General features: G+C 36.3%; 1 protein-coding gene across 1 annotated transcript; it reads right to left on the reverse strand.

Annotated features, from left to right (window-relative positions):
- Positions 1–8,100: 8,100 nt before the first annotated feature.
- LOC134648025 (protein big brother-like) lies at positions 8,101–18,756 on the reverse strand. The gene is made up of 3 exons (XM_063502456.1): positions 18,422–18,756; positions 13,971–14,146; positions 8,101–8,466 (listed from the first exon to the last, which is right to left on the reverse strand). The coding sequence occupies exons 1-3, from the start codon at positions 18,597–18,599 to the stop codon at positions 8,113–8,115; spliced, it is 708 nt and encodes a 235-aa protein (XP_063358526.1). The 5' UTR covers positions 18,600–18,756; the 3' UTR covers positions 8,101–8,112.
- Between the last annotated feature and the right edge of the window lie 5,908 nt (positions 18,757–24,664).

Consider the following 24,664-nt stretch of genomic DNA (forward strand, 5'->3'; position numbering starts at 1 on the left):
TTACATTTTTTATCGACAAAATACCTCTTCAGTTATGTTAATTAACTATTTATGATAACGTACACGTAAAAAAAACTAACTTTGAGACCTTTCTGGGTGCACACGGACACTAATAATGTTAAAAACGGGCAAAATTCCTTACTTACGGGCAAAAACCTTAATTTGGCAATAACTTGAAAACCGTGCCACTTTTACTGGGGTCATGTTAAGTTGGTTTGGGTCCTTTTGACCTGGTCTACCTCCAGTGTCACTGTGACGTGCCTCTTATGGGACACCCTGTATGTATTACACGATATAGTTTGAAAAACTTTATTTTTTAACTGTCTCATTAACCCCCCAAAAGTGGCCCCCTTGTTTATAATTCATTTGTTTACGTATGTGTACTAAATTTCAACTTAACTTAATTGGTCCAGCAGTTTCCTAGAAAATAAGCTGTGACAGACGGACAGACAGACGCACGAGTGATCCTATAAGTAAGGGTTCCGTTTTTTCCCTTTTGAGGTACGGAAATCTAAAAACATAAAAAAATCCGAAATCTCACAAAAGTGACCACCTCACCTTTTACAAAATGGCCCAGTTACTATGAATTTTCGCCGGACTTAGTGCTAAATGGCATTCTCTACTAGACTTAGATCAAGACAAGTCGTCAAACTTCTATGAAAATATGACGTATAAATAACACTTGCACTGTGTGTGCACTGTGCTATCAAAATCGTTGCAGACTTAGGTATCTTGGTTTTACTCTATTGAGATGTGAAATAGATTTTATTTTGTGATTGTGGTAAAAATATGTGCTATACCTAGATATGATTTGTCAATTTGTCGAGTTTACATGAAGACTCAATTGCGACTCAGCGTGTTGCCGTACAACTATAAAAAACTACAAAATTAACTAATCGACATTTTATGCCATAACATAACCCCGTCAGCCCGTCACCGGATGTCTTAGCTCTTTTCTTTTTATTGTAAACAAACAGTTTATATTGTTTTATACAGTAATCTATACGTGTTTAACGACTGTCGTTTTCTTCACAGAAAACAGACGTTAATTCGAGGAAACATATGCGTGAGATGGTGCTACTCGTTTCAAAGTGCCGCAGGCGCGTTTGGGCTATAAACTCAGCATTTGATGTGCGCTCTGCAGCGAGTAATTTAGGACTGTCTGGATAAACAAACAGCTTTATTTAACTTCTAACTTGGCATAATTAAAATGTAGATAATTATTTATTTGGAACGAGTATCGCTTGATGGTTTGCTGTTTCAGAATGTTGTGTTACGAGTATACCTAATATGATGTAGTACATTTTTTTTAATTTTTTATAGGTCTGCATGAGATGTAAATAAAAGAACACTTTCTGCATCACTGTATGGCCGAAACAGGGCTGTAATCTGCATCTTATCCTAAGTGAAACATATAAGTAAGCGAGTGTGTTTGGCCTATCCTACCTATAGGTAGGTACTTTTTATTTTAAAATTAGGTATGAATTATGTACCTATACTAATCTACTTAATCTGCTTTTAATGCGATTTTCATTTGCTGGTTGAAAGACAGACATAAAATTTTCACATATTTATTGGTCCTTCGAACCGGATAATGCGCCTTTATTGCGCAAATATTAACATTTATAAGTCTAAAACGTTGTACAAATTTACTCGGATTGTAACCACAAATTTTAAAAGGCTCAAGTAATAAGTTACATGAATTGTATCAATTATAAAAAAAAACGAACCTTAATTTAGTCAAGTGTAGGTACACTACCTAATAATTACGAGTACCTATATAGGCTATATATAACAAAAACCAATTGGAAATTTTATTAATAAACGATTTAATAAAATTGGCTTCTGTAAAAATAAGTAAATGTTGCTGTACCTATATAATATTTTATGCTTTCTTACAAGAAATGTTATGATCTTGTGGTTTGATATCGTATCAATTTTATACTAGGTAGGTATTCAGTATAATAAGGGACGATACGAAAACCGCAAGAAGCCTCATGCCCACCTCATGGGCACTCACGTGTGAGACGAGCCGGTTTGCGTGTCTTCGGGAAGCCGTATAACTCCTATCCTCCTGCCACTTCATTTACAGAATAATGTCTCGGCTAAGCGTTAGTCTCCGCTCCGGTATTACTTAACTCAGAGATTCATAAGAACTATCCTTAATCTGAGGTCTGACTTAAATTGGTCGTTTTGAGAAAAGTGTATGTTGCGAATAATATCTCTATGGTGTTGTGTATAAACAACTTTCTACTTCAGCCCAACTTAACCCTGTCGCTGATCATTTTAAGGAACATGAATTTATATATCTAATTTTTAAACATACATATTTAATGAATGAAAGTAGTCTAGTATGTTACTCGAATTTGAAGTTTTTTTGTACAGTCGAGGTCAAAGATATGTTTACACTTTTGCACCTTACTCACTTACTCCTTTGTAACAAGGAGAAATTTTTTAAACATATCTTTGACGTCGACTGTACATATGGACTATATCAAAAAAATACTTAAATATATCCATATAAAAGTAACACTTTTATGGTACCTAGCTGAATAATTGAGAACAACTTCTTTGTACAAAATCATTGGATTGGATTGAATTTGGAGCCTCTCATGGCTGACTACTGGGTTCGAGACAGCAGATCTTAGAATTTTTATTTATATATTTTTTTATTAATGCACCATTAAATATTTATATTATATGTAGTGAACTTACTTAACTACTAACTAGTTTTTTACGATACAAGTGCAAAAAATAGCCAATTCGCACGTATAGCAACGATTTACACTTACATTACAGAACATATGTCCCTTTAAGTTTTCGACGTAGTTACGTAATGGGCTTATTATATGTATAGTAGCACAGGGTGTCGTAATGGAGCACCATATGTTCTGTAAATACGTTATAATGTCCTGGTTGACCAATTGACCATGCTGCTTACCAGCTAACTCTGCAGATACTTTACGAGACAGAGCGTGGATGGGTCACCTCGTCAAATTCCTATTGATATATATGTATTATGTTTAATATACTTTGTCACTTCAAAGTTGGTGCAAAGTTAGCATAGAAACTCTATTCATATTTCGCCGTATTGTGCATACAATACTTATAAACTACCTACTTCCAAGTTCCACCTGATACTGCCGGAAGTCAGATAATACCGACATTCTTGTACAACAGCAAGATTCATAACAAGTTATTGTCAGCAAGTATATTTAACGCCGCTGTCTAAGTTATCGCGAGTGCCATCTATCAGTCCCACAATACAGTGGTAGTGGACTGGTGAAAGATTTACCACCGTTTGGAGACTTCGAATGAAGTTGTAACTTACCTGGTTGGACATTGAGATAAATAAAATGAAATGGGAATCGTTTCTTGGTAAAATAAAGTATTTTGTACCTTATAAGGTGACTTCCTCTTATATTTTATTTTATTTTAGGTGAGCTTGCCTATATTTTTAGTGTTTTTACCCACAGTTAGTTGGCCAAGAATAAGTTATCCATAGGTATGTACTTAGGTGAATACCATTAAATATCAAATAAATATATATATGTAAGTATATGAAGATGATATGAAGTTTATTTAGGCATGATTTATGTATGATTTTATATGCTCACTACCAAATACGAGCTATGTAGGTAGGTGATACCTCCGGTACTTTAGAAAAATAGTGTGTAAATGTGCTTCTGCTACTTAATTCCCTATTAAGATATTATAATTACCTACCTATGTCCCTACTTAGAGGTAATTGTAGGCCTACCTACGCAATACGCAAATGAAAATCATTTTCTTAGAATGGAATTTAGTGAATTTAATTCTGTAATAATGTTTATTAATCGACTTTATTACAGTAGGTATGTTAAGGTTTACCAAATAAAGTGACTTGAACACTTTGTTAGCCGGTACCTACCTACATGTAGGACCCAGCGCGATCGCCTTTCCCACGCTCTGTACGCGGATTACACGAAATGCCCTTTTGGTGCTTCGCTCCGACACTGACCTGCGCTTATTGCGCAAAAAGAATGGCCTGATAAATCACCGGTTCATTGTGCACGGGATCTGGATAGCGTTCGTTTCTGATTTCTCTTGTACACGTCCCGAGTTTTTTGCGGTCGATCGTCAAAGATCATGTCGGCTACCTGCTCAATTTTGACGGTCAAGGTGCCGTCGGTCACAATATAACCTGCGATAGTATCTCATGCGAATGAGACGACTTAGCTACTTCCGCATAACGTGTCAAATAATCCGCAAAAGATGGAGCGATAGCAAAGGATACTTTTGGATTGAGTGATATTTTATGTTGTTAGTATTTTTTTAAATTACCTAATACAAGTAAGAAAGCAGTAAATTCTTAGCCCTAAAATATACAACATGAGTTGATATTAAATCACTGTAAGTTTTGTTTTGTCCTCCGGTTCGAAGGACCAACTACAAAACAAGTGCCTATGACGAAAACAAGACGTAGGTACGGTAACCTGAAAATAATTCGTTTTTCATGATATGATATAGATTATACATGAATTACATGATACACATTGTAATGCAATCGACGTCCCGTATGCTTTTAACCAGACACTGCAGATTTATTAGGTAGTACCTACCCATTGCTCTAGAAAGGTGTAACAAATAGAGTTAATAAAAAAAAGTATTATAACTACGTGTATTTTAACATATATCACGCCACAAGTATAATTAGCAAGCTAAAGCCCTACAAATTACCATTAGTTTCAGTTAATTCTGATCACAGGTATCATGCTCAACGAGGCTTTGTGCATTGGAGCAAAAAAGTTAGGGGTGGTGATCCCTTTCGTGTTGCGCGCGCTAGTCAAATTAAATGCAATTAGGCATCGCATGTCCCGACGGCGCCGGCGCAGGGGTCGCCAAATACGATCCAATAAAGTAAAAGTAATTGTCGGACCAATGCGTCTCATATCGAGAGCATTTGAAAACCTGGATAAATTGAATCTAAATAATAGAATCCGCAACTTTAGATTTGTAGAGGCCATTGCCAGCGTCCTAAATATTCAATTATTCAAAACATATTGTACCTACTGATCCCTAAATGGGTTCACTGAAAAGTAATTAGAACACTTTCCGCGATTTGAGATCAGTTTAGCGTAGTGGATGGAGTGGTGGTGGAGCTTGTCTATAAAGCCTTGGTCCCTAGTTAAGGATTTTTCTATATAACAGCGGTTCTCAAACTTTTTTGGTGACGGAACCCTTTTGAAAAGTGAATTATTTGACGGAGCCCCAAATTAAAATTTTTCGTTCGTCACCATTGACTTGTGGACCAGCCATATAGAAGAGCTGGATTATTGATTTTTCTTCGTTTTTTCTAGCATAGTCCCTACAAAGGCTTTGGCTCCCTAGGGCTCCGCGGAGCACACACTTTGAGAATGGACTATATACGGTCGCTGCCCCAACTTAAGTACGCACGTCGCCATACTAACTGTATAGAAAAGTGGATACTTATGTCCTTATTTATGTTAGGGAACCCACTGTACCTACTTGGGGTACTAGTCGCCATAGTGCAGGATTTGTTCAGTTTTCATGTTCATCAAAATATTTACTTATTTATATCGCAGTTCCACTTAACCAGGATTCAAATATTTGTAACAACACAGACGTGATAGTTTTGTGAGTCGGGTCGGTCGCACGCGCCGCACCTGTGCCGCCGTCCCGCTCCGCCCTCGCTCATTATACGCAATTTAGCCGCCACGGAAATATTCACATTCACGCTCGTTGAACAGCTCATAGTTGATTGCTTGCACTAAATGCTGTTGTAAAATTAACGGCCGCCTTCAAGCATCAAACGCCTGTGAGATTCTATTCGGATTGATACCTCGCGACTTTGATGAACATTCAGTAGGTAACTTGACATTGGCCGTGTAAATGGTGGCCCATGGTGGAGATCCGACAACGAGTCGTGGCAGAAACGTTGAACTTAGGGAGCAAGCTCGCTGTCATTGGGATTTATTAATTATTGTAAATCAATTATACGGGCAGAAGGTTAAGCATTGAATTGACTTTTAAGTGATTTTGATTTATAATTATTCAATAGCGTTCATTTGGATTTGATTTGTAATGTTTTACAGATATGTAAGTAATTACATAAAAAAAACTCTAATCTGCCTAAAGGGTTCGGAATAATATACATTAAAAAAAATTGTCACAACCGATTACAGAACTTCTTGGAATTGATATCGGTTAAAAAGTACGGTTAACACCATGGACCTAGAATATTACGGACGGACTGTTACCTAGGACAAACTGTGACACTACAATGGCGGACGGTTTGAATGTGTGCGTGTAGACGAGTGTTACCATGTAACACAAAGTCTCCCCTAATGGTGAAACAATTATTTTTAATATCGTCCTTGTTTTCAAATAAAAAAATTAGAACAGTTTTACGTTAGACAATAAAAAAGGTGTGTACGTATCTGATTTTATAGGTCTTGAAAATGCGCAATATTGCACAATTACTCTGTGCAAACATTATTTTCAATACCTAATGATAGTTAGCATCGTAATGAAATCAGTTCGTCATGTTTTTTTAATTTATACATTTAACTTGAAACATATATGGTTTTCAACAAAAAAAATTATAATACATAACAAACAAACGTTAACTATCAAACATGCATGTAAGCGTCTAATATCCTTAGTATCGGGAAATTACCATACCGACCTAGTTTGAAATGCACAATCAATAATTTAACCATTTACCTAAATGATCTCTTAATACATAATGATTTAATAAGAAGGGTATCAATTATCCTACTTTCGGGAAATTACCCTATTCATGTTCCTGGTCACACACTAAACAACAAATTATCGTGATTTTACGTACTAATTGATAAACTTAAGTATGAAAAGTTATTCCGTGACTTTTTTTCTTTCGATCGGTACAATTCTAGCAGGATTTAACTACGCATGCCGGCATATTTTATATTTTTCTTCGACATGTTTACTTCAATGACGTTTCGATTCGTCTGACGGCAAACTGGTCAATGTGTGTGTGTCACGCGTAAATACTTTGAAACTGGTGGATGTTGGAATGGAATCACAGTTGTGTTGTAAGCGAAACTCTGTCCGTAATATTATAGGTTCATGGTTAACACCCAGGTCAAATAAAATTACAATTTTAAAATATCATTAGGATTTATTTACATTACTATCACAAAAATTGTAATTATGTTTTTCTTTGTATGAATACAATTTCCTTAAAAATAAATAACATAATATAACACAAAGTAAACAAGAACAGATACTTTGATTTAATTAAGTAGCAAAATTATACAAGTGTACAGTTTAACCCGAAGTCTTAAAATAAGTATATGTTATTTATCAATTTAAAAAGAATGAGTAGGTATTTTGAATAATATATAACTTAATGATTTCAAGCACGTACTATATTTATAGTTAACGTATAGTTTCCTGCAGTAAGTTGGAATTTTATGTATGTTGGAATTTTTACACTATTAACATCACTAACAATTGTTTTCGACTGCAGTATTAACTAACTTATATTCTAACATTGCAGATTTATAACTAAGCTTGACCCACGAAATGTCATAATTTGTTTCTGCTACATACTTCCAAGTTATTATTTGGCGCGGAAACTGTACATAAAAGGTACACATTTGTTTTTCTTGTCGTCATTCTCGATATTAATTTCCTTACGAAAATTAGACTAAATCCTTATTAATAGGTCAACAGAATACCTAATGGATCTGAATTGGTGACTGAAATGAATATATGTAGATCGCTATTAGTAAGTAACCTAATTCAATTTAAGTAGTCGAGTTAGGTGTTATAGTAAATAGTAATGTCTAATACGGCATTTTTTATAGTATTAAATTAATTAATTGTAATACTCTATTACGTGACTGACAGTCAGACTTTTGGTGCTAAGTTACGTTTTCAAAGACGAGAATATTCCTACCAGCAGATTATTATTTGGTAAAAAGTTAAAATTGCATAGTTTCACCATTCATTGTTAGAAGAGAGGACGCAATTTTGTTATCTTGATAGCCTTCCACGTCCAACTTCATTATGTGCGGGACATTTAAAAACTACAACTAAATTGTAGGTTATTCTCGGCTTTTTGGTTTACGAGATGAGAGCTCCCTGGGACTTCATGTGGATAGCGTGCGAGGGGTGTGGGTGGGGGTGCGCGACGTGCGCTGCGTGCGGCGGCGCGCGCGCCTGGTGGCATCGCTGCGCGTGCGCGTGCGAGTGCGCGCGCAAGTCGTCACCATGCTCGCGGTATACTCGCTGCTTATCCTCGAAGTCCCGCAGCCGCTGGTTGTACCGCTCGATCTGGTCGCGCAGCGCTGCATCCTCAATAGCCGCACGCTCTTCGTCCAACTCCAGGCACCCGACACCGTCCAGCCGCTCTAAGTCAATCCAACCTCGCCATCTTACGCACACGCCATTCATTATAAACTTGGACACTATGTGGGCCTGTGGACAAAAAAACAAAATAAATTACTACCTAAAACTCCGAAACAAAAAAGCGGGACCCACAAAAAATGGACGCTGTTGGTGGCGTAGCAGAACTGCCAAGTGCCAAGGGAAGGAAAAGTTTTTATAAGTCACATCATGTGTCACTGACGTGTCAGCGATTTCTTTGAGTAGGAATATGCTTCTCCTATTGACTGACTAATTTTTGATTAAGTAGTTGATTGTTGTGTTGTGTATTGTTGTAGCATGCTGTTAAGAATATAATTATTTTAATAATTTATCCTTATTAAAGATGTAAGTATTTAGCCATGAATAATAATTATTTCATTTATGTATTATACATTCTTCTGAAGAATTAGTATTATGTATAATATTTTATTACCTACTGTTGAAAGTTTTATTTTATAAGCAGAGTTTTAAATATTAACTTCTTGATTTTTAATAATATATTTTTAAATGCAAATTATATTATACCCAAGTTAAAGTAGCTTTTAAACCTACTTAAAAAATGAGTTAGTTGAAAACCTTAAAAGCCATACGGCAAGCGACAAACTATGCTTCGTCAAACAAGAATGGTTTTAAAATTAAAAGAATGAGCATAATTATCGAAATTGCATCCTTGGCGAGTATCTGCCACAATAACAGTTTCAAATTAAAGGTTACTTGGCACCGGATGCGGAACAAAGAGCACGCGATCGAATCCTTCGCTTGCCTTCTGTTGTTTGGCCATTTGGACTCAAACCGATGTTGCTCAATATACGACGCATATTGTTTGGATTCCAATAACTTCGGAATACTGCTGTGTATGTGCATTTACAGGAATTAAGTAACAATAGGGTTCATTGAAATACGGGTAATAATATTAAACGCTTCTCACTACACCCACCTTGACATTTTTCTGTTTAACCCTATGGTCGACTGGTAGAGAATGCCAATGAGGCATTAAGTCCGCCATTTGTACCTTTTTTGATGTTTAAAATGAATAAATAAATACTAATTTTCGCCATTTTCATCATTGAATTATTGTGTTGTATTTATATTTTCAGGAGAATTAAAGTCTATTTTTTATTCGTTAGACTAAAATGACATTTTATAGTATGAACATCATGTGTCATTTCATACTATGAAATGTCATTTTAGTCTACCGAATAAAAAAATAGACTTTAGTAACTACTGTAAATTAATGTAAACACTTTAAGCTTTTACGGGAAAATTTGTCTCGCATATTTTATTTAATATTATTTGTTTTTTTAATTGCACTCCAGAGCCCTAGATACAGGTTCAGACCTCAGTCTAGTTTGGGGTCCGTCAGTTATCTCAATATGTAGGTATACTGGTACGGTTGCCAAATTAAATACGAGTACTTACATATGAAAAGTAAATACATACATATCTTTTATTAAATAAATAAATTAACAGGTAAATGTACATTAATAAAGAAATAAACTAACTTAATTAAATAAAACTAAATTAAAACTAAAAACTAATACTAAATAAAATTAAAATAAATCTAAAAAATTGGACCCCTTTGGCATGGTGCCGAAGACGCTGGCAGCATTTCCCCGCTGTATAGCGAGGCTAATACGCTGCGCGAGAAAGCTGCCACCTCTTCGGTCACCAGTGAGGTCGATCAGTCTTTTAATATATAAAAATAGTTAGGTAGCACTAAACTAACTGTCGATGTCGTCAAACATAAGTATACACACCTAGTCCTTTTTTAGGAAAACGAATGCAGATGCAGAAACGCTATACTTGCTCTTATTACATATGTATAACCTATAAATTTGGAAAAAAATCATACATTTTTCGTGGACTATAACCAGACGTTAATTCACTTTCTTTAGCCACTCACATGATTGAATAAGTTTGATTGATTTTTTATTTAAATATTTTGTATCTTACCTACTTTTTTCTTCTTCTTTAAATGTGGCATGTAATAATAAAATGTGATGTTAAAGATACTCTCATGTCAGGTCACGTACCTACCTTATTTAAAATAAGTATGTAGTATTTATTTTATTTCAACCAGTACCTATTCATTTTGCATCATAAATGCATCATAATTCAATTACTTGGCTTGTACAAAGAGGGTAGGAAGGAAAGTGGGAGTGCAGGCAGCCATGATGGAGCGGGCGGAGCGGCGCGCGCCGCCGCGACGTTCTCCAATGGCAACTAACGTTTTCCCTTTATCGATTTTAGGCGAATTATTTTCCCTCCTGCCTTGACGGAATTTTCGAGAAATTCAGCAGCCCCCGATTACATTTTTATCCCTTTCCAACTTTATGACTTGCTGTATTTCTTGCAGTTTTTTTTGACAAAATATAATGTTTCATTCGTAGATATTTGTAGAAAAGAAGACTATTTTCTTTCTTTCGAGTCAGAATTTTAGAAATGGTAGAAATATAAGCCTTAAAGGCCTTCTTATAGGATATACTTATTTATTTAAATGATGCAGTAATTTATAAAATTATGTTATTTTACGTTTTTCATTTAAATCATTAAAGTGCTGCAGCTCGAATCAATGCTTTCACAACCGGAATATGTATACTTATATAGAAAACATCAGAAATGATCATGACCATTATCAAAAAGCTATAATTAGTACTGCGAGGTATAATTAGTAAGTATACTTACTTATTCAATTAGTTTACATGATGGCATGATGCGCAAAATATTTTTCACCTCAGCAGCTCGAACAAGGGTACTTTGATTCTTAAAAACAGTGAGCAAAATGCGATTTTGCTCACTGGGTGAGACAAAATGACATTCAAGTGACATTTATAGTCAAATGTCATTTCAACATGCGGGGTCTAATAAAAGTTCGAAATACTTGGGTTCTATTATCTCTGTCCATTTCACACTGTTGGCAAAAAGAAACAGACAAAAAAAAGTTAAAACGATATTCACGGTTTATAATAGACCCCCGAAAAACTTCAGACCGCATCGTTCAAAACCACGTACGAGTATGAATTCTTAATAATGAATTAATCAAAATAAAGTTTAAGATTTGATAAAAACTGATAAAATACTATATTTTAGGTATTTTATTGTACAATTAAAATAATGAACTCAAAAAATACACAGATCAGCACGCAAAATTAATTATTTTACTTTTAAGAATTTCTACCATAGTTGACAAATATATAGTACGTATCCGCAATTCGGACCGTATCTTACAAAGATTTTTTTTACAAAAAAAGTTGTCGATGGAAGTGTCAGTTAATGTTTGTTATTTCTCTTTTCTATATTATTTTACTGGAATTTATTATTACGTTTTGTTTTTGTGATCCATTGCGGTAATTAAACTTAATTGTTTATATATCTTAAGAAAACATGAGTGCAGGTATTAAGTGATGAAGAAGGATTACATTTTTCAAGTTGTCTAATAGGTGTGTTCTCACTGCTCAGGTGAAAAATGTTGTGTACTACACGAGATCAAAGTTAATTACATCTCGTGCGCTTTTGAGTCCCTTACTACGCTTAAGATTCTAAATTAGATTCACTCGCTACGCTCGTGAATCTATTATAGAATCTTTCGCTTGCATGGAACTCAAAATAAGCACTCGAAGAAATATCAAACTTTCATCACTTGTTGTACAAATAACTATTTTTATATTCAATTGTTTTTCCATTATGTAAATATGTAGTTAAGTACATATCTCAAACCGGGATTTACGCCAAAAGTCAATAAAAAATCTTGTAAAAGGAGTATGTAGGTTGATATCTAGGTATTAATAACATAAATGGCAACCATTTCGAACACAAATTCAAGTAGGTACGTTTATTATGTACCTACTCAGATCTATTCTAAACACACGAATGGCCATAAATAAAATATCGTTTTATAATACGGGCTCATGTGCTGTGCGCATCGAAGCACGCAGTTAAATGAACCAAATGTAAATAAATATACGTAAGTTAAGTATTCATACAGAAGCACAGCGGGTGCCTGGTGGCGCGACGAGAGCGCCGAAGGGGCTAAATTCAATAAAGGAGGCACCATATGGATCGCTGCTGGCTAAAATTGAGATATAGTGTAGTATACAGTAGGTAGCTACAATGACTAACGTACATATTTCAAACACGGACTGGATATTATTTTATCCGCTTGATTGTAGTTGACCGTAGGTCCGGGTTGATCCGTTAATATTAATTAACTGTTTGCCTCACGCAACAAGAGGAAAGACTCGGTGTATATTCAACAATTTTCCCTATCGTTATTAAAATATTTAACGAAGTAATAATACACTATACAGTTCTACAGAACACTGTGCCTAAATACCCGTGCGTCGACTTGAAAACTAAATAGGTACAATTATAAAACCCTTTACAAATTCGTAGCATTTAATTTAGATGCTCTTGAACAATATTAATTTATAAAAAAGTATTTTTTTTATTCTTCGTACCTCATGCGTGATTTGTTTTAGGACTTATGAATACTTAGCTCAATATAATTATGTTGAATTGTTGATACTAGAAATGTATGCGTCAACATTATTCACAGCACATCAGACTGATCACCACATAGTGGACGACTTTCGAGTAGTCGACCTTAATTGTACGAGATGAACTCGGAGCGTGACCAACACGTTATGTGCGGTGTTACGGCTTTACATTTCTTTCATTAGAAGTTTGAAAGGAATTTATGTCTTAATTTGGTTTATGAAAATGCAGGCCGGAAGAGCCGCCGATGCTGGACCGTTGAAAAATGATGCCATTAGTTTAATATGTATGCAGCTATAGGATGAATCACTATAAAACGTGATTCTCACTTGATTACCTAAATCAGGAACATGAATCAAAATAAGGATTACGTTATATTACTTTTTTATGATTGTTACAGCGATTATGTTAATTTACTTACCTAATTTGGGGTCGCTAGACAGTTATCAAATAAATAGGATTTTATCTACTAGACGCCAACATTTTGTATAGAAAAAACATTTCATCTCATCATTTCAAAAGTTTCTAAACTCGAAGCATTTGCGCTAGGTTGTTGCTGCCCTGTCCTGCTTGCTCGTTACAATATTTTTCACAATCGCACTTACATTGATAGAAACGTGAAATACCTACTTATACATGTGCCTACATATTAAATCACAACAGTCACAGCAATAAAATATGTACAAACTAATACCACAGTTGATATAAATGAGATGGCCGGGCTTATGCGTCATTATCGCAGTTCATCACACAAGAAGTCAAAAGAAAGTCATGACAAACGATAAAAGTACGACCATCATGTACCCACAGTACTTATGATACGAAATTTCAGTCCATGTTTTCCACTAGAAATATGTTTCGTTACAAAACTACGCACTTGCATGGTATCCACTAATTAGGAATGTCAATTTCCATAGCTAAGTCCAACTTTAGCTAGAATCAGTTTTCGTAGTTTAGCTTTAGCCTCATACATCTCTGGAACATAATCAGCCTTGATTAGGCTAATTGTAATAATATTTAACACTGTGTAATATTTACAATGAATTCAATCGAGCCCTCACCTTGCCGTTCTCCTTCTGGAAGTCGCAGCCTCTGTTGTTGTAGGGCGAGTGGTCGAAGACCAGCTGCAGGTTGGTGCCGGTGGCGGTGAAGGCGATCTCGGTGTGGCCCTCGCGGCACCCGCTGGTAAACCGCATTTGGCGCTCTTCTGGCGGCCTGTCGCGGTAGCCCGTGTATCGTACCTGAAACAAAATTAAGTAGGTTTAATTTAAGTTGCTAGTAGAGGTAGCTTATCGACAGGAGGACTATTCAGAACGTTATTTATTCCCATTTTACGGTTATGGACCTATGATCTTTCAAGCGTCAACATGACATTTCTTCAACCAGAAAGTATTAACAGCAGTCAGATCATATCCATAACAGTAACCATAACAAGTTGCTAACAAGAAATTACTATCTGAGAAGACCTCCATGATTTAATTTTGGAAAAATTATATTTATTTAAGAGTTGCGTCGATTCCTCTTGGATCCCTTGCTAATTAATTATCAAGTCAGACAAACAACGGTAGCTTACTAAGGGCTCAAGAGTTAAGAGCCCATCAACGTGCACACTAGCGCCACTGCTATTTTAAATATAGTGATTATTTAAATTTGACGAAAGATATTTAAAAAAAAAGCGGCCAAGTGCGAGTCGGACTCGCCCATGAAGGGTTCCGTATTTAGGCGATTTATGACGTATAAAAAAAAAACTACTTACTAGATCTCGTTCAAACCAATTTTCGGTGGAAGTTTACATGGTAATGTACATCATATATTTTTTTTAGTTTTATCATTCTCTTATTTTAGAAGTTACAAGGGGGGGGGGGGACACACATTTTACCACTTTGGAAGTGTCTCTCGCGCAAACTATTCAGTTTAGAAAAAAATGATATTAGAAACCTCAATATCATTTTTGAAGACCTATCCATAGATACCCCACACGTATGGGTTTGACGAAAAAAAAATGTTTGAGTTTCAGTTCGAAGTATGGGGAACCCCAAAAATTTATTGTTTTTTTTTCTATTTTTGTGTGAAAATCTTAATGCGGTTCACAGAATACATCTACTTACCAAGTTTCAACAGTATAGTTCTTATAGTTTCGGAGAAAAGTGGCTGTGACATACGGACGGACAGACAGACAGACAGACATGACGAATCTATAAGGGTTCCGTTTTTTCCATTTGGCTACGGAACCCTAAAAAGGGGGCCGCTACGTACTGTAGGTATCTTGTATTAAAGTGCCTACCTTTTGAATATATCAAACTAGTTTCTATGTTGCTGGATTCGTCAATCTACTTATGGGTCCAAAGTTAAAATATATGGTGTATATGTCGGAGGCAGATCGTAAAATCGGCCATATCGAGATATTCCTAGGCATACCATGAAACGCCGCCATTTCATGATCTGACTAGCGACTACCAGCCATATCGTTCAAACATCAACGTTTGACGATTTGCCTAGTGACGTTTAGGCATATCAAATAAGTAGGGTGTGATATTCCTAGGCATATCATGAATCGCCGGCATTTCATGATCTGCCTAGCGCGACCATCAGCCATATCGTGGAAACTCAAGGGGTGATATTCCTAAGCAGATCATGAAACGCCGGCATTTCATGATCTACCTAGCGACCACCAGCCATATCGTGCAAACCTCAATGGGTGATATTCCTAGGCAGATCATGAAACGCCGGCATTTCATGATCTGCCTAGCGACTACCAGCCATATCGTGCAAACCTCAAGGGGTGATATTCCTAGGCAGTCATGAAACGCCGGCATTTCATGATCTGCCTAGCGACGACCAGTCATATCGTGCAAACCTCAAGGGGTGATATTCCTAGGCAGATCATGAAACGCCGGCATTTCATGATCTGCCTAGCGACCACCAGCCATATCGTGCAAACCTCAAGGGGGATATTCCTAGACAGATCATGAAACGCCGGCATTTCATGATCTGCCTAGCGACGACCAGCCATATCGTGTAAACCTCAAGGGATGATATTCCTAGGCAGATCATGAAACGTCGGCATTTCATGATCTGCCCAGCGACGACCAGCCATATCGTGCAAACCTCAAGGGGTGATATTCCTAGGCAGATCATGAAACGCCGGCATTTCATGATCTGCCTAGCGCGACCACCAGCCATATCGTGAAAACCTCAATGGGTGATATTCCTAGGCAGATCATGAAACGCCGGCATTTCATGATCTGCCTAGCGACCACCAGCCATATCGTGCAAACCTCAATGGGTGATATTCCTAGGCAGATCATGAAACGCCGGCATTTCATGATCTGCCTAGCGACGACCAGCCATATCGTGCAAATCTCAAGGGGTGATATTCCTAGGCAGATCATGAAACGCCGGCATTTCATGATCTGCCTGGCGACGACCAGCCATATCGTGCAAACCTCAAGGGGTGATATTCCTAGGCAGATCATGAAACGCCGGCATTTCATGATCTGCCTAGCGACCACCAGCCATATCGTGCAAACCTCAATGGGTGATATTCCTAGGCAGATCATGAAACGCCGGCATTTCATGATCTGCCTAGCGACGACCAGCCATATCGTGCAAACCTCAAGGGGTGATATTCCTAGGCAGATCATGAAACGCCGGCATTTCATGATCTGCCTGGCGACGACCAGCCATATCGTGCAAACCTCAAGGGGTGATATTCCTAGGCAGATCATGAAACGCCGGCATTTCATGATCTGCCTAGCGACGACCAGCCATATCGTGCAAACCTCAAGGGGTGATATTCCTAGGCAGATCATGAAACGCCGGCATTTCATGATCTGCCTAGTGCGACGACCAGCCATATCGAGCAAACCTCAAGGCTCAAAAGGAAAGTTTACGTTCCGAAATGGCGGCGTTTCATGATATGCCTAGGAATATCTCATCAATTATTTTACGATGCGCCCGGTATGTAGCTAGGAATATCAACGAATACATTGGTCTGACCGATCTGCCGCCTCTTTTATAAGGCAGATCGTGATACGCCTGGGTTAATCTTAGTCAGATCATGAAATGGCGGCGTTTCATGATATGCCTAGGAATATCTCGATATGCCCGATTTTACGATCTGCCGCCGACATATATAATAAGTGTTCCAGACGTTTGTATTTTAGTTTTTACTTTATTTTGGCTAGTTCCATTTCATAACTTTGACGATAAACAGGAAATCCCACCTCACCTCGTAGTCTCTCGTAATTGGGGTGAGATGGCATTTCATACAAAGGTGATTTTGGAAGATAGTTGGATCGATTTTTTTTATTATGAGTATACTATAGCTCCATTTTTAATTGGAATACATTATTTTTGTAGCAGTAGCTTTAAAATTCCATCTCACCCCCCTTTCATAACCCAACTCTTCCCGCGAACCCTACTCACCCCATTTTACGGTACTTAGGTAAATAAATAACCTACTGGGGATTAAGCACGAAAACAACAAAACTAATCAATCAAAATAAATCAATAAAAAATTGATTTTTAAGATCCGTTAGTTTAAATGTGTTATGATACTCATTTCGAGTGGTGGTGTTGAAATTGTTGAACCCGGATTTTATAGACAAATAAACGTGGTTCTTAATATAACTTCAAATTAGTATGCTAAGTTGCTAACTAATTAACTAGATCATTAATTGTATTTTAATAGTTGCGTGTCTCGCGCAAGTGCATGGACACTTCGCAGAAAAATAGATGTCGTTAAGATGTTAGGTATTGTTGCGATACTAACCAGGTAGGTGGGAGGTAAGTACAAACCAGAGATCTTGATTACGACAAAATAAAACTTACATAGTTTGCTGCAAAAGTAACACATTTTTCATCAAGCCGATTCTAACGACACGTAAACTTGACGAGGCTGACAATGATTGCAGAGCTCATATGGGCGCCTTTAGTGTCCATCATTACAACCAGCACCAGCCAGCATTATGTTGCCATAACATTGCATTATCACCAAAGTTGTTACATATGCAAAATTTCAGCGCACTTGGAAACCGAATACGGATAGTGGATAGACTTGCAAGATTTTATTACAGTCACCAGGACAGGCGTATCAAGTGAAAATTAAAAGTATTTACTTAATAATTATTTACTTAAAGTTGTTTATATTTATAATAAATATAAGTATACATTTTTACCTAATTTAAAAAATATATTTTCAATGATAATTGTATAGAAACGAAGGTAGTTGTAGAATAACAAGCGCCAGTCATACAAAGAATGATATCATAAGCAGGATAGACGATATTTTACTCACAATGAAATTATAATACCTAAGCCTGTCTACAACTAATCATATTAATATTACACTGAGAAGTAACCGCAGTAACATGGGAGAATACTGATAGGTACCAAATTAACTGGTAGTCAATTATTCATTCTATGAGTAAATACCAAATGTGTCACTCGCAATTTTAATAATGGTCAAAATTTTAAATCGGTATCTGAATATTAAATAACATATATATAGGTACCTCGCTCTCTCTGCTCAGCCTTTTAAAGAGATCATCGGATTCGAATTTCGCCTTCTGATCGGGAACCACTCGCGGCATCTTGAAGATGAATCTGGGCTTCGGCTGTTCGTACAGTCCAATAGAGTCAAAGGGTAACATGCCAGCCAGGGCCGAAGGGTCGCTCATGGCGTGCATAACACCAATCGATCACACGGGCACCCAGCCTACCATCACTTTCCTGCTACACTATACACTGACTCAACAACAACAACCGATGATTCAAGTTATACTAAGAAACGTCAAAATGTACTTCGTACCGGCGGTTCAGCGCGTGACTATGGAATGAATGAACGCTCGCTTCGCGCATTGCTCGGCCCGAGTTTCCACCAGGGCGGAGTCGCCGCCTGGAGGGGAGGCCGGGGCCCAATGAGCAGGCCCAGAAGCGCCGCCCGACGCCTCTAAGCGCGCTTTCGTGAGCTTTCGAGCGAAAAGAGGGTTTTCCCCCCTCGACATGTTTCAAAATAAATACTGTAAACGACAAGGCACATGAATGCATAATGATGGTATTATCCTGTTTCGACGTTTCGAGTGTTTTATGTATTTATATCATAGCTTTTGTTCCTTTGTAACAAAATAAATGTTGTTATGTACGAGTTTTATGAAAGGGGAGCTGGATCTCAGGATCCGATAGAACGTATGAAATGTGATATTATCGTATCGCTAAGCTCGACAGTTGAATGCCTAATTGTAGGTATACAGTGTAACGCATAAAGGGACGCACATATATGAGCTACGCGGATTTGCACATGGCGCCCGACTTCGGACTGAACGTTCATGGCACTGGAATTATTATTATAAAATTTTATCAACCGAAATCGAACAATTCGTTGGTATATTCGATCATGTCGAATGTGGTATAAACCTTTCAAATATTTATTTTACCACACACCTTGGACCCCAGAAAGTCTCCCTTTATTGTTTTAACAACGAAGAAACTTGATTTTTTTATCTACAAGAATGCAAAGTAATTGTATGCAGATTTTTATTTGGGTCTTCAGGTTGCAATTTTAAGTGATGATTTTGAATGTTAATATTTAATAGCATTTTTAAGTTCGATTTGTTTTTCTTTTATTTTACTGGTATTTTCCTCGCGGTGATGAGCACTCGACAAGTCGACAGCAAGGTTTGTTTGGCTCACGAAGCTAGAAGCCCTCTCAATGCTCAAGCTTCCACATTTAGTATGCAAATTTTGCTCAAATTAAGCACGAGATGAAAACAGCGATTTGGCTTCCTTCTACCTATAACAATCTGCGTTCTACCATGCAGAGTGGAGTAGTTGAGAGGAAACCTTCAATGTAGCGTATCAAAAGTATCAAAACTGCCACTACTACTGCTACTTCATTTATAATTATGAAACGTAAAATAGGACTTGTCTTACTGATGGCCTGGGCACAAAAGTAGAATTCATATTAATTATTAATATACTATTATATTATAGTAGATTGTTAAGACTATAGTGGACGACTGCTTCTTCATACAAACGTAGTCCACATTTTCCTCCCTGGATATTGACATAATGGTCAATATTTTTATACAATTTACTATTTTTTATTAACACTAGCTATGCCCCATAGTTAGATTTTTTTTTAGATTTTATTATTATTAAGTTTTGATACTTTTGATACGCTACATTGAAGGTTTCCTCTTATAAGAGTTAGGAGCGAAAAACAAATTTAATATAATATTTTCAAATCTCCTAACTATGTATTATAATGATTATAATAGAGAAGAAATACACATCCTGTGATAATAAAAGTAGGTAAAATTTATCTCCGCATATGGAATTCATTAGTAGGTACAATTTCCATGTTTTAAGAAAATCCTTATAGCTTGCCATATAAATAAGTGGATTATTTAGTATTTTACATATAATCTATCCCGATTAGACAAATAAATTGCATTTTTTAGATTACATCCTAAATTACAACCTAGCACATATGGGTGATGGATAACGTTTTCTTTCAAGTGTTTATTAGCTAGGGGTAACCGCAAAATTTTACGAGAGCCCACTTTTATGCTATTTGGCAATCCAAAGTTCCATGGAGTTATTTGGAGTTCCATGCAATCATGGAACTCCATTTAAAATTATTTTTAGCCGCCAGTGTGTGTTCATAGTCAAATGCTATTCTGTGGTACATCTGTCAGAAATTTTGCCATACACAGTGTTGTTAAATTTAACATTTTGTGCTAAACATGTTCTATACTACATAATCGAAAATGGGTAAAGCAGACAATATTATTGCCTCTGGCTAAAATACAACATTAATCACCAAGCAGATAATATCGCTTTAAACATTTAGACAGAAGCTGAACGTTTGGATAATCACAGGGCCCGACACATATATCCTTCGTCTTTTTTAACAAAAGAGAGGGCTTTTAAACGTATCGAGTGTTGCTAAAGTATCATGGCGATCAAGATAACGTTAACTTAAAGTGTTGGTATTGTTGTTACATTTTATACTTACGGAAGCTATTAAACGCTTAACGTCACTTACAAAAAGAATGGAACATTTTAGGATAAGTATATACCTATCGAGTGTTTTCGTAATAACGATAATGTGAAGTCATACTTATACAATAAGATAAATGTCCTAGTGCTTGACAGGTTGCGTTAAGTAATAGTTGACACCTTGTGTATCATCTCTATTGTAAGGAATTAGGACATAATATAGAACATAAATACATGGAGCCTATACCGAATTACCGATAGGCTACTTAAGGGTAAAAATATGAATCCCGCTCAAGTAGTACATACCTAATAACTGTATACAGCCAGTAGCAGAATCAGCTACTGACATTGAAAAGAAATTCAAAAGAAAAGATCAACAACGACTTGAGTTTTTAAAGACATAAGTAGTAAGACCGATTTTAAAAACGATATACCTAGCTATTATATTTAGTTTAGCTATTTAATAAACGCTCAATATAATTTTGAATATTTCGTTTGATATTGAAATTCTTTCGTTCGACACTCCTCTTGGCAGCGTGCACGTGTCCGTGCTGTATGGTGTTTGATCTCGACATTCCTGGCGCAATGAGTGAGGGTTTTACCGCCAACGGCGCGGGCGCGCCACGCGTCGCTTCTCGGGGTTTGGCTCATAAGTGCTACAATTGTTTCAAAATCACGAACTCCGCAACAATGATTTATAACTCAAGTTAGATTATAGGCGTTCCAATATTGAAGCGCTTACCTTGTGACAAATTGGACAAGCTGCCTTTAGTCGCGGCTGGACAAGCGAAAAATGTGCACGTGCTAACGAGCTCCCGCACACCGAAAGAGAAAGAGACGAGCTTATGTTTAACAACGAGTGTGACAAAGATGGATGCAATATGAAAATTAATCAAAAATAACAGATTTCTTCGTAGGCACAGAAATAAATATGGAAGTATTTTTTGTGCTCCTCAAGTATGCGTATAACCTATCTATGGTTATATAATATCATTGCTCCGCAATAAGAAATAATTATTCTGAGACATTAGTAGGTAGGTACCTATATTGAGCCTGTCTGAATTCCAGTATAGTTATGGTTTGAATTTTAATTGGTTTTCTTAGTTTCTATTATAAGATTTTATTTATAAGAGATCATACAAGAAATACATTTGCTGTAGCAAAGTAAAATAATATATGTTAACTGGGTTATTTTTAAATTATTTGCTGAAAATATCAAGTGAAAATACCGGTCAAGTGCGAGTTCGTTTAACTCCCGCACCGGGCGTTCCGAACAAAATTACAAATAAATGTCAAATCTTCCAAACACGAAAGATTTTTGACGAAGTATACTAAGTATTATTGTGTACAGAGACTAACTAACTAACAGAGACGTCCAACTAATTTGCGCAATCTAATGTACTTACTGTAGGGATTGCAGAACCGGTACTGTTTAAAAGAACCGGGATTTTCGGTACCGGGCAAAAATGGAACCGGGATTTCCCGGTATTTTCGGTACTTTCGGGACTGCCTTCAAAAATCAGTTTTCACATCAATTTTCAGTAAAAAAAAGCGTAAAACGACCACGAATCTTTCTTAAAACAATAAAAAAGTAGCACAGTGAAGGTACACACTTCTTTTGTACCATAATATGTGTCTTTAAGTCACACAATCATTAATATAATTTGTTTTTTTTTCCTAAACTACATGATATTTTTACTATCTTTGTTGATTGGAAAAAACTGAATTGTGGCTCAGTAATATCATCATATTTTTTAAATATAGCTGTACGGATATGATGGTCGTTCTTGTCTACGTGACAGCGTGATAAAACGGTGTCCGTCACTTTCTTTCCCACGGTGTTAAACAGTGACAGTTATTTTATCACGTGGATAAAGATGGATAAAGCTATCCATAATAGGCTGGCTGGTCAACCAAATCTTGTCAGTAAAAAAAGGCGCGAAATTCAAATTTTCTATGGGACGATATCCCTTCGCGCCTACATTTTTCAAATTTGCCGCCTTTTTCTAATGTCAAGATCTGGTTGACCAAGTATATGTAAGACGTTTTGTGAAAAAGGATAAAAAAAATTGATAATTTTCGCATGCGTTCAAAATGGGCTGTGGACCTTCGAACATATAATAACAGAACTATCAATACGACAAATCAAGAAATTATTCAGCCAGAATTATTAATTCATTTAAAATATCATTATCATATGTGAGGTTCTTATACCGTGTTTGAATTTGAATCAAAAGTATTATTTTATTAATTACAAAATTGTCTCTATTTTTGCTTCCAGTTAGTATACAAATATGAAATAACTAATTGTTCGTATAAAATTATTTATCGTACAAACATTTATGCCCTTAACTTAAAGTATCAAATTACGCAATTTTATATTGTCGGCATTGTCAAACCCATTGACTTTTTTTTAATTTATTTTAATGTAGTGGTCAGCCGTAAAAGTATTACCATCAGCCTTAGATTGATAAAATATATTTATTTTCTTTATAAAACATGATATTTCATGCTAAGTAACAGAAAGCAGTCAAATATTGTACCGGAAATTTTAGTCCCGAAAATCCCGGGAGTACCGGGATTTTAATTTTGAAATCCCGGTTCTTTGCTTGGCTCTAAATCCCGGGAATTCCCGGTACTTTCGGTACCGGTATTTCCCGGGAGCAAACCCTAGTACTTAGGTATGTATCTTTCAGGGATAATTATTTAACATGTGAACCGATTTCGATAATTTTTACTTTGTTTGAAACGTGTGGTTATTTAATGTAATCTCAATCTCATAGAAATTTCAAGTACTTATGTGTGTTTCACAGAAAGTATGGTATTTTTTTGTACATTAGCCTTCATAAATCTTTTTGTTTTCGCTGTAATATAAATGTTTCAGAATGTACAATTTAATTCAATAACCATGAAAGTACCCTTCGTTTTTAAATTGTCTAGTCAATTCCCTCGGCTATATCACTACCTAGGTATTTTATACTGAAATTATATTGCTGTGGTATGCCAGGGTAACGATTATACAATTTAAAATAAATAAAAATAATAGTTGTTTTCGTTTTCTTTTTCTATCGAGCCAGCTTTAAGCTTTTAAGGTTTTGGTCAGAGTTGGCTCTTGCAAATATAGTCTAGTTTCCGTGTGTGTGTTTTTAGGGTTCCGTACCTCAAAAGGAAAAAACGGAACCCTAATAGGATCACTCGTGCGTCTGTCTGTCTGTCTGTCTGTCTGTCTGTCCGTCCGTCTGTCTGTCTCAGCCTATTTTCTGCGAAACTACTGGACCAATTTAGTTGAAATTTGGCACACATATGTAAGTTTGTGACCCAAAGATGGACGTGTAACGTAAATAAATTAATTCTAAATATGGAGGCTATTTTTGGGGGGTAAATGACAAAATTAAAAAATAAAGTTTTTCAAACTATATCGTGTTACATATGAAATGAAAGAGCTCATTGTAAAGCAGGCCACTGACGACTACTGACGAGCCTTCCAACAGTCCAAATAGCGTGGCTGCAATCCAAAATCGGTCCGTGAATGTCAAAAACGTACAATGTTTAATATTAGGATGCCGTCCATTTGGATTAATCCATTGTAACGGCATCCATTTGGAAGGCTCGTCAGTAAGAATCTCAAATATATATTTTTTATAATTTTAGGATTAATAGTTTAGCAGTTATTCAAGAAAATAGGCAAATAAATGACCATCCCCCCCCCCCTTATCTCCGAAACTACTGGGTCTAAAATTTTGAAAAAAAA

This window comes from Cydia amplana, chromosome 5, assembly GCF_948474715.1.
Source record: "Cydia amplana chromosome 5, ilCydAmpl1.1, whole genome shotgun sequence".
In the NCBI taxonomy this organism is placed as follows: domain Eukaryota; kingdom Metazoa; phylum Arthropoda; class Insecta; order Lepidoptera; family Tortricidae; genus Cydia; species Cydia amplana.

Coding starts and splice junctions, on each gene's coding strand:
- LOC134648025 (XM_063502456.1), bottom strand. CDS start 18,599: ATGCACGCCATGAGCGACCCTTCGGCCCTGGCTGGCATGTTACCCTTT. Junction 14,147..18,421: donor GAGCAGAGAGAGCGAGGTAC/CTATATATATGT, acceptor TGTTTCAGGTAC/GATACACGGGCTACCGCGAC. Junction 8,467..13,970: donor TCCAGAAGGAGAACGGCAAG/GTGAGGGCTCGA, acceptor TTTTGTCCACAG/GCCCACATAGTGTCCAAGTT.